This window comes from Triticum dicoccoides, chromosome 6A (assembly GCF_002162155.2).
Source record: "Triticum dicoccoides isolate Atlit2015 ecotype Zavitan chromosome 6A, WEW_v2.0, whole genome shotgun sequence".
Classification (NCBI taxonomy): domain Eukaryota; kingdom Viridiplantae; phylum Streptophyta; class Magnoliopsida; order Poales; family Poaceae; genus Triticum; species Triticum dicoccoides.
Window position 1 is genome coordinate 620856355 of NC_041390.1, and position 12131 is coordinate 620868485.

The 12131-nt window shown below is 43.6% G+C and overlaps 1 protein-coding gene across 1 annotated transcript in view; it reads left to right on the plus strand.

Moving 5' to 3' along the window:
• LOC119318575 (T-complex protein 1 subunit zeta 1-like) overlaps positions 1–5089 on the plus strand; it is a 5646-nt gene extending 557 nt beyond the window's left edge. Inside the window, exons 2-15 of the mRNA XM_037593155.1 lie at positions 492–570; positions 663–798; positions 1568–1719; positions 1806–1853; positions 1952–2044; positions 2277–2383; positions 2662–2776; positions 2859–2945; positions 3271–3475; positions 3558–3652; positions 4153–4221; positions 4308–4415; positions 4530–4648; positions 4771–5089. Of these exons, the coding sequence (XP_037449052.1) occupies positions 492–570; positions 663–798; positions 1568–1719; positions 1806–1853; positions 1952–2044; positions 2277–2383; positions 2662–2776; positions 2859–2945; positions 3271–3475; positions 3558–3652; positions 4153–4221; positions 4308–4415; positions 4530–4648; positions 4771–4846 (1489 nt within the window). The 3' untranslated portion in view covers positions 4847–5089. The remainder of the gene's footprint in view (positions 1–491; positions 571–662; positions 799–1567; positions 1720–1805; positions 1854–1951; positions 2045–2276; positions 2384–2661; positions 2777–2858; positions 2946–3270; positions 3476–3557; positions 3653–4152; positions 4222–4307; positions 4416–4529; positions 4649–4770) is intronic.
• The last annotated feature ends 7042 nt before the right edge of the window (positions 5090–12131 follow it).

Below are 12131 nucleotides of genomic sequence, written 5' to 3' on the forward strand. Positions count from 1 at the left end.
CCCCTCCCCCTCCCCTCTGCCCGCTTGCCCGCTAGCCAGCCTTCCCCGCACTGCGCGGCGCGGCGCCAGATCGCGCGAGCCTCCCCCTCCGCCTAGGTTTGCGTAGGCAGGCAGATTTGGAACGGCGGCGCCTGGGTGGTGATCTGCGCGTCTCCATGGGCCTCGTGACCCATCCCTCACCTGAGCGCGCTCGTTAGACTAGGAAGAGGATCTATTCTTTCCCTATTTCGATCCAGGTTGCCTTCGTCTTGTGGGTTGTCGTTAACTGGCTGTTCAGGCTTAGAACTGTCTGTGGGCGGAATAATGCCACGGTAACAATCTGCTTTCAGCAATGCATTGGGTTTTTTGCTGATTGGATCAAGTAGGGGTCAGCAATTAGTTGGTTACTGTCAATCTTTGAAGCTGTTGAAGTATAAAATTAGAGTTGATTTTCATGGTTAGATCTTTAGGCATAGCGACCGTGATGTTTGCTATATCTGACTGGTTCTTTGATCTCCGATGAACAGGCTCGTGGGTGGAGCTGGTGACATCAAGCTGACCAAGGACGGGAACACACTCTTGAAAGAAATGGTATTATTAATTAAATATGCTCACACTGATGACCTTATGATGCATGCTCTTCTGTCCGGTTTCTGAGGCTTTTGTGTTGTTGCTATTCGCAGCAAATCCAGAACCCAACGGCAATCATGATTGCGAGGACAGCGGTGGCGCAGGACGACACGAGTGGTGACGGCACCACATCCACAGTGCTTTTCATCGGGGAGCTTATGAAGATGTCCGAGCGATGCATCGAAGAAGGTCTGTACATTGGGTCCCATCCCTCTTATCTGCATTTGATGATCCTAATCACTGATATGGTTGTTGTTGCATGAAATTTGCTGCTTGCATTTGAAATGCTGTTTAGGCATCTATGAGAGCTCTATACAGTTAAACGTGATTACCCTTTTCATAAGGTGTACCCCTTTTTGGCCAAATATGTGCTTGTGCGATGTTTGCTGTTAATCTTTCTGAACTGTATTCTTCTGCTGGGGATCATCGGCTGGTATTCGGGCTTAATGCATCCAATTAGTTGATTAGGATTACGAATGTCTGCTTTTAGATACTAATGCAATCTTCTTCACATGTAAACACAAGTGCCTACGCAGTAGGTGAAGATAAATAATAGTTGTCCTGTGCCACTGTTTAACGTTTATGGGATATGGGTGTTGCATCCTTGGGATATTTGAATGTGACTGTAGCGCAACTAATTGGCTGGATCAATATCCAACTGAAGATAGAGGGTAATGCAGTATAATTTTGAATTTTTATTTTAAGATAAAAGACAACTCTTGCAGCATGGAAACATGAATTTTGTGGACAATATTGTGCTCTGAACATGCATTTCCCAGTTGATTGCTACACATTATAGCGAAAAGATTAACCTTAACATATGGGCCTTCTGCTCTAAACTTGTGACAAAATGTTGCCTCTAATTGCTGTGCTGTTTCTTAGAGGGAAAACCCATGTGTTTATATGGTAGCCTGCTCCTTGCTATAAGTACATAGTAACAGATTGTTATTTTTTGCAGGTACTCATCCACGGTTTTTGGTTGATGGCTTTGAGGTTGCCAAGAAAGCAACTCTTGAATTTCTCGAGACATTCAAGACAGCAGTCGTTATCGGTGATCAACCCGACAGGGAGATCTTGAAAATGGTAGCAAGAACAACTCTTAGGACAAAGGTGATTGCACTCTATTTCACCATTTTTCTCTGGAAACAAATGCACACATATATACCAAGGCTTACACAAAATTTGATATTTTGTAGCTGTATGAAGGATTGGCTGATCAGTTGACTGATATTGTTGTGAATGCGGTAATGTTATATTTCTTCTACAGTGTTTCCTTTGGAGGCTTTTATTCCACAAAATTGCTTAGCATATTTCTATTTTCTGTATATGGTCCATGCTGTAGGTCCTATGCATCCGCCAAAGTGATCAACCAATTGATCTTTTTATGGTGGAAATAATGCATATGCGCCACAAATTCGATGTCGACACACGTCTGGTATGTATTGTTTTTCTTTTCTTTGCAGTTTTCCTAATATAACATTCCTTCTGAACTTCATATACCTTTGTATAAATAGTTCATATGTATTTTCAGTCACAAGCTTGTGAACATGGCTACCTGTTTATTGTAGTTTTTGGTTCTGTTCATATGTATTCTTTGCCACACAAATAAATGAACCTTAGTTATTGTAATGTAACGTCAGAACACTTGTTCCTTTGTTTTTTTGTAGATTGAGGGTCTGGTCCTTGACCATGGTTCTCGGCACCCTGACATGAAGCGCAGAGCAGAGAATTGTTACATCCTGACAGCTAATGTATCACTGGAATACGAGAAAAGGTGCATACTTTTGCATAGAGTGCTTTGTTGCGTACTGTAGTTCTATTAATCACCATAGATACATTCTTTCAATTTGGCTGCACCAAATATAAGAAGGTTCATACTCCAATATTTGTCAAAAACATGTAGAATCTTGCCTACAATCATGGTCTTTAGTCACCTCCTGTTATTTTCTTGCACGTTGTGGGGCAACTAGTAGTGCACATCAGCAGTCTGTCTTTACCTGTTTTACATGCATCAGTGAAGGGAACTGTTTAACTGACGCATAAGTTTATCAGTGAAATCAATGCAGGATTCTTCTACTCAAACGCAGAACAAAGAGAAAAGATGGTTACTGCAGAGAGGCGTCAAGTTGATGAACGTGTCCAGAAGATCATTGAATTGAAAAATAAGGTATTTGCTTAGCGTCTCTCTCTCTCTCTCGTGTGTGCGTGTTTGGAAAATATTGTCTTCACGTGTTTCCTTGGCCATGCAGGTTTGCGCAGGAACTGACAAGAATTTTGTGGTGATCAACCAAAAGGGCATCGATCCTCCGTCCCTCGATCTCCTAGCTAGAGCTGGGGTAACCAATTCTGACTTGTTTCTACATGATGGTTCTAATTTTGTTACATTCGACCTTGATCTGTTTGGGGGTCTAGGTAAAAATTTGTGTCATGGTGTCACCAGCTGAACTTGTAACATGAAAGTTGATATGACATTATAAACAATGCTACTATATAAGCCACAAGATGTAGCTATCTCAAACCTAAGCATGACGATCAATATTTCAAATGATGGCAATGCAATAAATTATTCAGCTTTCTGTTCATGCATTGTTAATTTTGAAGTGACAAGTTCTTGCATGGGGGCCTTGTTGCATTTTAAGCTCAAGAATTTGCATGCTGCAGATTATTGCTCTCCGAAGAGCGAAGCGGAGGAACATGGAGAGACTTGTGCTAGCATGTGGTGGCGAAGCCATCAATTCAGTTGAAGGCATGACTGAAGAGTGTCTTGGCTGGGCTGGGCTTGTCTATGAGCATGTTCTTGGAGAAGAAAAATACACGTTCGTGGAGAATGTTAAGAATCCTCACTCCTGTACTATATTGATCAAAGGTCAGTTCATTCTCAAGAAACAATAGGATCTTTTCCAAAACAACCTGTGCTGGAAATTTACTATAAATTCAACTCTCTTCAGGACCTAATGATCACACCATTGCACAAATTAAGGATGCTGTACGAGATGGTCTAAGATCTGTGAAGAACACAGTTGAGGATGAAGCTGTTGTGCTGGTATGATTTTTAAATTTATTCTGCATGACAGCATCTAAACAAATGTTTGGCTAAATAAATATGCACATTTGAACATCGTGTAGCTGAGCTTATGCTATCGATATGTGGGTCTCGATTGATTAGGATTTCGTAGTTAGCATGATGTGCGGGGAACTTCATGAACTACTTGAGCATAGTAAATTGTCATTATATTTTTACCTTGATTATCATCCTGGTGCGTTCAACTTCATTTATATCGAGGCATTAATTGCATTGTTTGTTGGGGTCAGGCGTGTCATAATTCATAGAGGTAATAGTGTTGATGCTAATTGATATTGTTATGTTACTCTTAATTATTTTCTTACATGCGTTGGTGCTGTCTGACTGGTTGCTTATGGCGTCCACTTTATTATCGCAGGCTGTCTTGTTTTGCTTGAGGATCTTGCTTATTTGCTTTGGATCTTGGTTGACTGGTGTTTTCTTTGTCAGCTTATATTTTCTATTTGATATGTCAATTGTAGGGCGCTGGAGCATTCGAGATGGCTGCAAGGAAGCATCTCATTGACAATGTGAAGAAAACTGTTAAAGGAGTAAGTGCATTGAAGAATTGACATGCTCTTTTCTACTGTATCCATATCAGTATGCCATTGCTAACTTTTTGGAATCTTAACAACAGCGAGCCCAACTTGGGGTGGGGGCATTTGCCGATGCTCTACTCGTTATCCCCAAGACGCTAGCGGAGAATTCGGGCTTAGATACCCAGGACGTTATTGTCTCTCTTGAGGTATGCACTTCCACTTGTTGTCTTATCTCTTCCTTGCACTTCTGTTGTCTCGAGTTTGTGCATCAGAAAAGCTGTAACTGTATGTGTTGGCTGATGTTCCATACTGTACAACAGAATGAGCATGACCGTGGGCTGACGGTGGGGCTGAACCATAACACTGGTGAGCCGGTCGACCCTGAGATGGAAGGCATCTACGACAACTACTCTGTGAAGCGCCAGATCGTCAATTCCGGGTATGTGATAACAGAGCGTTTGTTTCTCAGCTGACCCATTCATTCTCGAGAAAAGAAGAACGGATGTTATCTATGATGTGTGACATGACAAACGATGTTTGTTTGTTTGTTTGGTGGTGCAGACCCATCATCGCGTCGCAGCTGTTGCTAGTGGATGAGGTGATCAGGGCGGGGCGCAACATGAGGAAACCAACCTAAACCTAGCGCTCGCCCCTTCCAGGCCGAGAAGACTTTTTGTTTGGTTGTTTTTCTCTTTGGTGTGCCGACTGCCGAGTAGCTAGTAGTGATGTGGTGGGGTGAATGCTTGACTGGAAGAGATTGTACTTGTAACAACCCTCGTGACAGTTTGTCGATGTGTTTCTACGCTCGTGTTTGTATGCAGAATGTTTTCGTGTTGGATCAAGTTGAGCAGCTATGTATTTTTTGTGTGCTGGTGGTGATTGGATTCTTGTTTGTGTTGAGCAAAGCCTGCCTTTAGTAGGGGCGTAATCTTAGGTAGACCTGGATTGATTCAACACCCAAACTGAAAAGATATTCTTGCATGGTTTGCCGGAGCAAGAGGAAACCAAAATCAAACTGCACTGAAGCAGTTGTAGCATGTCCTGTCGTTTTGGGTTCTTGTGTCGTAATTGGAGTGATACTTTTCTGTCAAGATTTTGTTGTTTCCCCAGTTTTGCCATACCGAATTGCAGAAAAGAAAAGTCAAATGATATCTTTGCTGTCGGCCTTGTGTGGATGCAAACGGCAAGATAAAAGACTGGCGCCGCAAGGCCTTAAGTTCGATAGTTTCTTCAATTTTTTTTGAGAAAAAGAAACTTTCTTGAACTTGGGCTGAAACCTACTTTTTTTTTTGAGGGTAAGGGCTGAAACCTACTTGAACGGTACGCCGTCATGCCCGTTCCGGCCTAGTGAGCCCGCGCTTTCCCAGCCTGTCGAAATACGGACGTAACCCAGAAAAAATCACAGCTCCTTTTTTGAACCAGTATCTTTGTCTGCCACTGTATTTCACCCGCTTTTTGGCGACGCACATTTTATTTGGCGCGGTCGAACAAACAGACAGTATCCACCACCCATCCTGCCGTGGAACATTGAGGTTATGCTCTAACTTATCAAATACTGTATAAAATATAGCGTTGAGAGTAATAATTATTACGACTCGCACACAAGCGTACGTCGACCGACCGTGGTCGCTTTCTTGTACGTAGGCATCGATCGACCGACCATATCGTAATTGATTGGACGGCCGAGATATCTGATTCTGAAAAGGCAAACGGCCGGAAAGAATAAAAGAGAACCATCACTCTACTTATATAGAGAAAAGGTGGAGACAAATGAATTGGTAACAGGAGAGGGTGAGATCGACCGGCCGACGGAGATTGCAGGGATCGCGACGTCGCCTTTGACCAATCTGTTCGCGTCGCGCTGCGGCGCAACCACCATTTCTTCTTCCTCGTCTTTGAAGCGCATCGACTCCAACGCGGATCACCTGCTGGATACCAACAAATGTCCGTGGACTAATCATATCCATCAAACGTCAGCCACTTGTCCAATAAAAATAGAAGAGATAAGGAAACGAGACGGGAAGACGAGTTTTTTTCTTTTTTAGAAAGCATGCGTGCTTGTATTCAAATCACAAAATAATACAAAGTCTTTAACCCATACAAGCGCGCCCTAACGCACATGTAATGAGCCAGAAAAACATAGAGCACCCTGACATAATAACCAGTAAAACACGAAGATCTCCGGAGTCGTGTGTCATCGTCCCAGAACCTTGTGATAAGACTCCTCTGACAACCAGATCCTAGCAGGTCATCATCTTCCATCACGGCATAATCATCGCCACGTTGCTCCCCCTTTTCTTCGTTTCGGTGATGAAAAGACATGAACACACATACGTATCCAACACACCTGCACCGGCCTTCGCCATCTGTGTGGCTTTGAGTGCCGCGATATGTGCCCCTTCTAGATAGAAGAGAACTAAGATCCGGTTCCTACGCCGCGGCCGGGCCAACCGCCCGGGAAAAACGTGATATCCCTCCAACAGCAACACAAAGAAAAGAGGAAGAACGGTAGCAGGAAATCATATCGACATGGAGGAAGAACAAACAATGTCTCCACACAACCACCACCCATCTGAGGTCCAACCCGGCCAGTGTCGGACGACCTCTAGAGACCATAGCCCGCGACCTCGACGAGATCCGGGGATCCTCCACCCTGTTGCCTCCTAGACGGAGGCAAGAGCCCCGCCTGTCCGCGAATGGAGCCCGTGATGAACAGCCTCAGCGGCGTCCCCCTCAACCCTAACCCTACAGAGAACCCACCCAACGCCCAGATCCGAGGTTCCCCCTAGCTCTTGTTGTCGAAGCGGCAATCAAAGTTGGGCGCGACCGGCAAAGTTGGTGGCCGCCACGCATGTTCGGACTGCCCCCAAACATTCCCCCGATTTGAGGATGATTGTGAAATTTCGAGCATCCGAATCGGTCCGGACTGATTTGATGTGCTGCGGTGGATAACTATAAGTGTCCGAATTGTTCGGTCCAACCATTTGCAGATGAATAAGTGATCCGCGTTGGAGATGCCCTCGGCACCACCACTATTTTGTTGCTGGTTGCTGCAACGGCTTCAGAAAAGAAAGTTTGTTGGTACATGGATGTTCGATTTTGGATAAAAAATCTCTCTATTTCGCGAGAAAAATATAATAGTGACCGTCCAAGCGGCAGCCAGGGCCCAGGGGAGATGAACTGAACCTGACCCGAGCCGATCTCTGATCATCAGTGAGTGAGTGGGTGAGTGACCACTCTGCTTGGTCCGATCTAGCCGAGCCCAGCCTAGCTGCCCACCTAGTGCAGTGCAGTGGTGCCATGTCTAACATGCCGAGTAGTAGTAGTACAAAATTCTGTTTCCAATTAATTCAATCAATCATGATTTCGTGTAGCCAGCCGGACGTTTCAGATAAGAGTATCGTTTTTGGAAATGCTCATGCTACTTCTACGGGCAGGGAGCGAGGGACACATATATAGAGAAATCATGAGTAATTGACAAAAAAACTACCATATTTCACGTATCCGTCCCATAGAACTACCATATTTTAAAAACTGATCAAAAACTCCAGATTAGTGCTAATTTCATGACAAAAAACTATCAAGTTGAGTTGATGACCGTTTTTATGATTTTAAACCTGTTTATGACATGTGAGACCGGCAGCAAAGTCAACTCTATTTATTTTGACAGTGAAGTTAACCGTTATGAAAAATGAAACCAACACGTCATCATCAACCTTCTTCTTCCTTCCCTCCTTCTCTGTTTGACATTTCAACAAGCACCTTATGTGCATCGGGCAGCACCACCGTGCCGACGCATCGACGCTGGTGAGCAGCGGCAGCCCGTGGCACTGGCGACCTTCTTCCTCCTCCTCCTCCTGCTCCCTGCTCCCTGTTAAGTGATAGCGCCCCTGCCTACTGATGCACTGCTGCTGCCCCGGTGCCGCTGCCGACAGCGCCCAGCCACGCCCTGCTAGCTCCGCCCACTTCAATTACGTACCACTCTGAAGTAGTACGCATCCTTGTCATCCCACGAGGTTTGGTAGTGACTTGATCTGAAGTTTCATGATCACTATCATAAGCTTCCACTTCAATTGGTGTAGGTGCCATAGGAACAACTCTTTGTGCCCTGCTATACACTAGTTGAAGTGACGGTTTAATAACCTCATCAAGTCTCCACCATCCTCCCACTCAATTCTTTCGAGAGAAACTTTTCCTTGAGAAAGGACCTGATTCCAGAAACAATCCCTTATTGCTTTCGGATCTGAGATAGGAGGTATACCCAACTGTTTTGGGTGTCCTATGAAGATGCATTTATCCGCTTTGGGTTTGAGCTTATCAGCCTGAAACTTTTTCACATAAGCGTCGCAGCCCCAAAGTTTTAAGAAATGACAGCTTAGGTTTCTCTAAACCATAATTCATACGGTGTCATCTCAACGGAATTACGTGGTGCCCTATTTAAAGTGAATGTGGTCGTCTCTAATGCCTAACCCATGAACAATAGTGGTAATTCGATAAGAGACATCATGGTACGCACCATATCCAATAGGGTGCAACTATGATGTTCGGACACACCATCACACTATGGTGTTCCAGGCGGTATTAATTGCGAAACAATTTCCACAATGTCTTAATTGTGTGCCAAAACTCCTAACTCAGATATTCATCTCTATGATCATATCATAGACATTTTATCCTCTAGTCACAATGATCTTCTACTTCACATTGAAATTACTTGAACCATTCAATAATTCAGACTTGTGTTTCATCAAGTAAATATTCTCAACATCTAATCGAATCATTTGTGAAGTAAGAACATAACGATATTCACTGCATGCCTCAACACTCATTGGACTGCACACATCAAAATGTGTTACTTCCAACAAGTTGCTATCTTGTTCCATCTTACTGAAAACGAGGCTTTTCAGTCATCTTGCCCATGTGGTATGATTTGCATATCTCAAGTGATTCAAAATCAAGTGAGTCCAAACGGTCCATTTGCATGGAGTTTCTTCATGCATATACACCAATAGACATGGTTCGCATGTCTCATTTTTTTTAAAACGAGTGAGCCCAAAGATCCATCAACATGGAGCTTCTTCATGCGTTTTATACTGATATGACTTACGTGGCAGTGCCACAAGTAGGTGGTACTATCATTACTATCTTTTGGCATGAAAATGTGTATCACTACGATCGAGATTCAATAAACCATTCATTTAGGTGCAAGACCATTGAAGGTGTTATTCAAACAAATAGAGTAACCATTATTCTCCTTAAATGAATAACCGTATTGCGATAGACATAATCCAGTCATGTCTATGCTCAACGCAAACACCAAATAACAATTATTTAGGTTTTAATACCAATCTCGATGGTAGAGGGAGCGTACGATATTTGATCAACCTTGGAAATACTTCCAACACATATCGTCATCTGACCTTTAGCTAGTCTCCGTTTATTCCGTAGCTTTTAGTTTCGAGTTACTAACACTTAGCGACCGAACCGGTATCTAATACCCTGGTGCTACTAGGAGTACTAGTAAAGTACACATCAACACAATGTATATCCAATATACTTCTATCGACCTCGCCGACGTTCTCATCTACCAAGTATCTAGGGTAATTCTGCTCCAGTGGCTGTTCCCCTTATCACAGAAGCACTTAGTCTCGGGTTTGGGTTCAACCTTGGGTTTCTTCACCAGAGCAGCAACTGAATTGCCATTTCATGAAGTATCCCTTCTTGCCCTTGCCCTTCTTAAAACTAGTGGTTTCACTAACCATCAACAATTGATGCTCCTTCTTGATTTCTACTTTCGCGGTGTCAAATATCGCGAGTATTTCAAGGATCATCATATATGTCCCTGATATATCATAGTTCATCACGAAGCTCTAGCAGCTTGGTGGTAATGACTTCGGAGAACCATCACTATTTCATCTGGAAGATCAACTCCCACTCGATTCAAGCAATTGTTGTACTCAGACAATCTGAGCACAAGCACAACAATTGAGCTTTTCTCCTTAGTTTGTAGGCTAAGAAAATCGTCAGAGGTCTTATACCTCTTGACGTGAGCACGAGCCTGAAATCCCAATTTCAGTCCTCAAAACATCTCATATGTTTCGCGACGTTTCAAAAACGTCTTTGGTGCCTCAATTCCAAACCGTTTAACTGAACTATCACGTAGTTATCAAAATGTGTATGTCAGATGTTCGCAACATCCACAGACAACGTTCGAGGTTCAGCACACTGAGCGGTGCATTAAGGACATAAGCCTTCTATGAAGCAATGAGGACAATCCTCAGTTTACGGACCTAGTCCGCATAATTGCTACTATCAACTTTCAACTAATTTTCTCTAGGAACATATCTAAACAATAGAACTAAAGCGCGAGCTACGACATAATTTGCAAAGATCTTTTGACTATGTTCAGTATAATGAAGTTCATCTTATGAACTCCCACTCAGATAGACATCCCTCTAGTCATCTAAGTGATTACATGATCTGAGTTAACTAGGCCGTGTCCGATCATCACGTGACACGGACTAGCCAACGTCGGTGAACATCTTCATGTTGATCGTATCTTCTATACGACTCATGCTCGACCTTTCGGTCTCCGTGTTCCGAGGCCATGTCTGTACATGCTAGGCTCGTCAAGTTAACCCTAAGTGTATTGCATGTGTTCCGAGGCCATGTCTGTACATGCTAGGCTCGTCAACACCCGTTGTATGTGAACGTAAGAATCCATCACACCCAATCATCACGTGGTGCTTAGAAGCGACGAACTGTAGCAACGGTGCACAGTTAGGGGAGAACACTTCTTGAAATTTTAATGAGGGATCATCTTATTTACTACCGTCGTTCTAAGCAAATAAGATGCATAAACATGATAAACATCACATGCAATCAAATAGTGACATGATATGGCCAATATCATTTTGCTCCTTTTGATCTCCATCTTCGGGGCTCCATGATCATCATCGTCACCAGCATGACACCATGATCTCCATCATCATGATCTCCTTCATCGTGTCTCCATGAAGTTGTCACGTCATCTATTACTTCTACTACTACAGCTAACAGTTAGCAATAAAGTAAAGTAATTACATGACGTTTATGTTGACACGCAGGTCATAAATAAATTAAGACAACTCCTATGGCTCCTGCCGGTTGTCATACTCATCGACATGCAAGTCGTGATTCCTATTACAAGAACATGATCAATCTCATACATCACATATATCATTCATCACATCCTTTTTGGCCATATCACATCACATAGCATACCCTGCAAAAACAAGTTAGACGTCCTCTAATTGTTGTTGCATGTTTTACGTGGCTGCTATGGGTTTCTAGCAAGAACGTTTCTTACCTACGCAAAGACCACAATGTGATATGCCAATTGCTATTTACCCTTCATAAGGACCCTTTTCATCGAATCCGATCCGACTAAAGTGGGAAAGACAGACACCCGCCAGCCACCTTATGCAACTAGTGCATGTTTGTCGGTGGAACCGGTCTCACGTAAGAGTACGTGTAAGGTTGGTCCGGGCCGCTTCATCCCACGATGCCGCCGAATCAAGATAAGACTAGTAACGGCAAGCATATTGAACAAAATCAATGCCCACAACTACTTTGTGTTCTACTCGTGCATAGTAACTACGCATAGACCTAGCTCATGATGCCACTGTTGGGGAACGTAGCAGAAATTCAAAATTTTCCTACGTGTCACCAAGATCTATCTATGGAGAAACTAGCAACGAGGGGAAGGAGAGTGCATCTACATACCCTTGTAGATCGCTAAGCGGAAGAGTTCAAGTGAACGGGGTTGATGGAGTCGTACTCGTCGTGATTCAGATCACCGATGATCCTAGTGCCGAACGGACGGCACCTCCGCGTTCAACACACGTATAGCTCGACGATGTCTCCCACGCCTTGATCCAGCA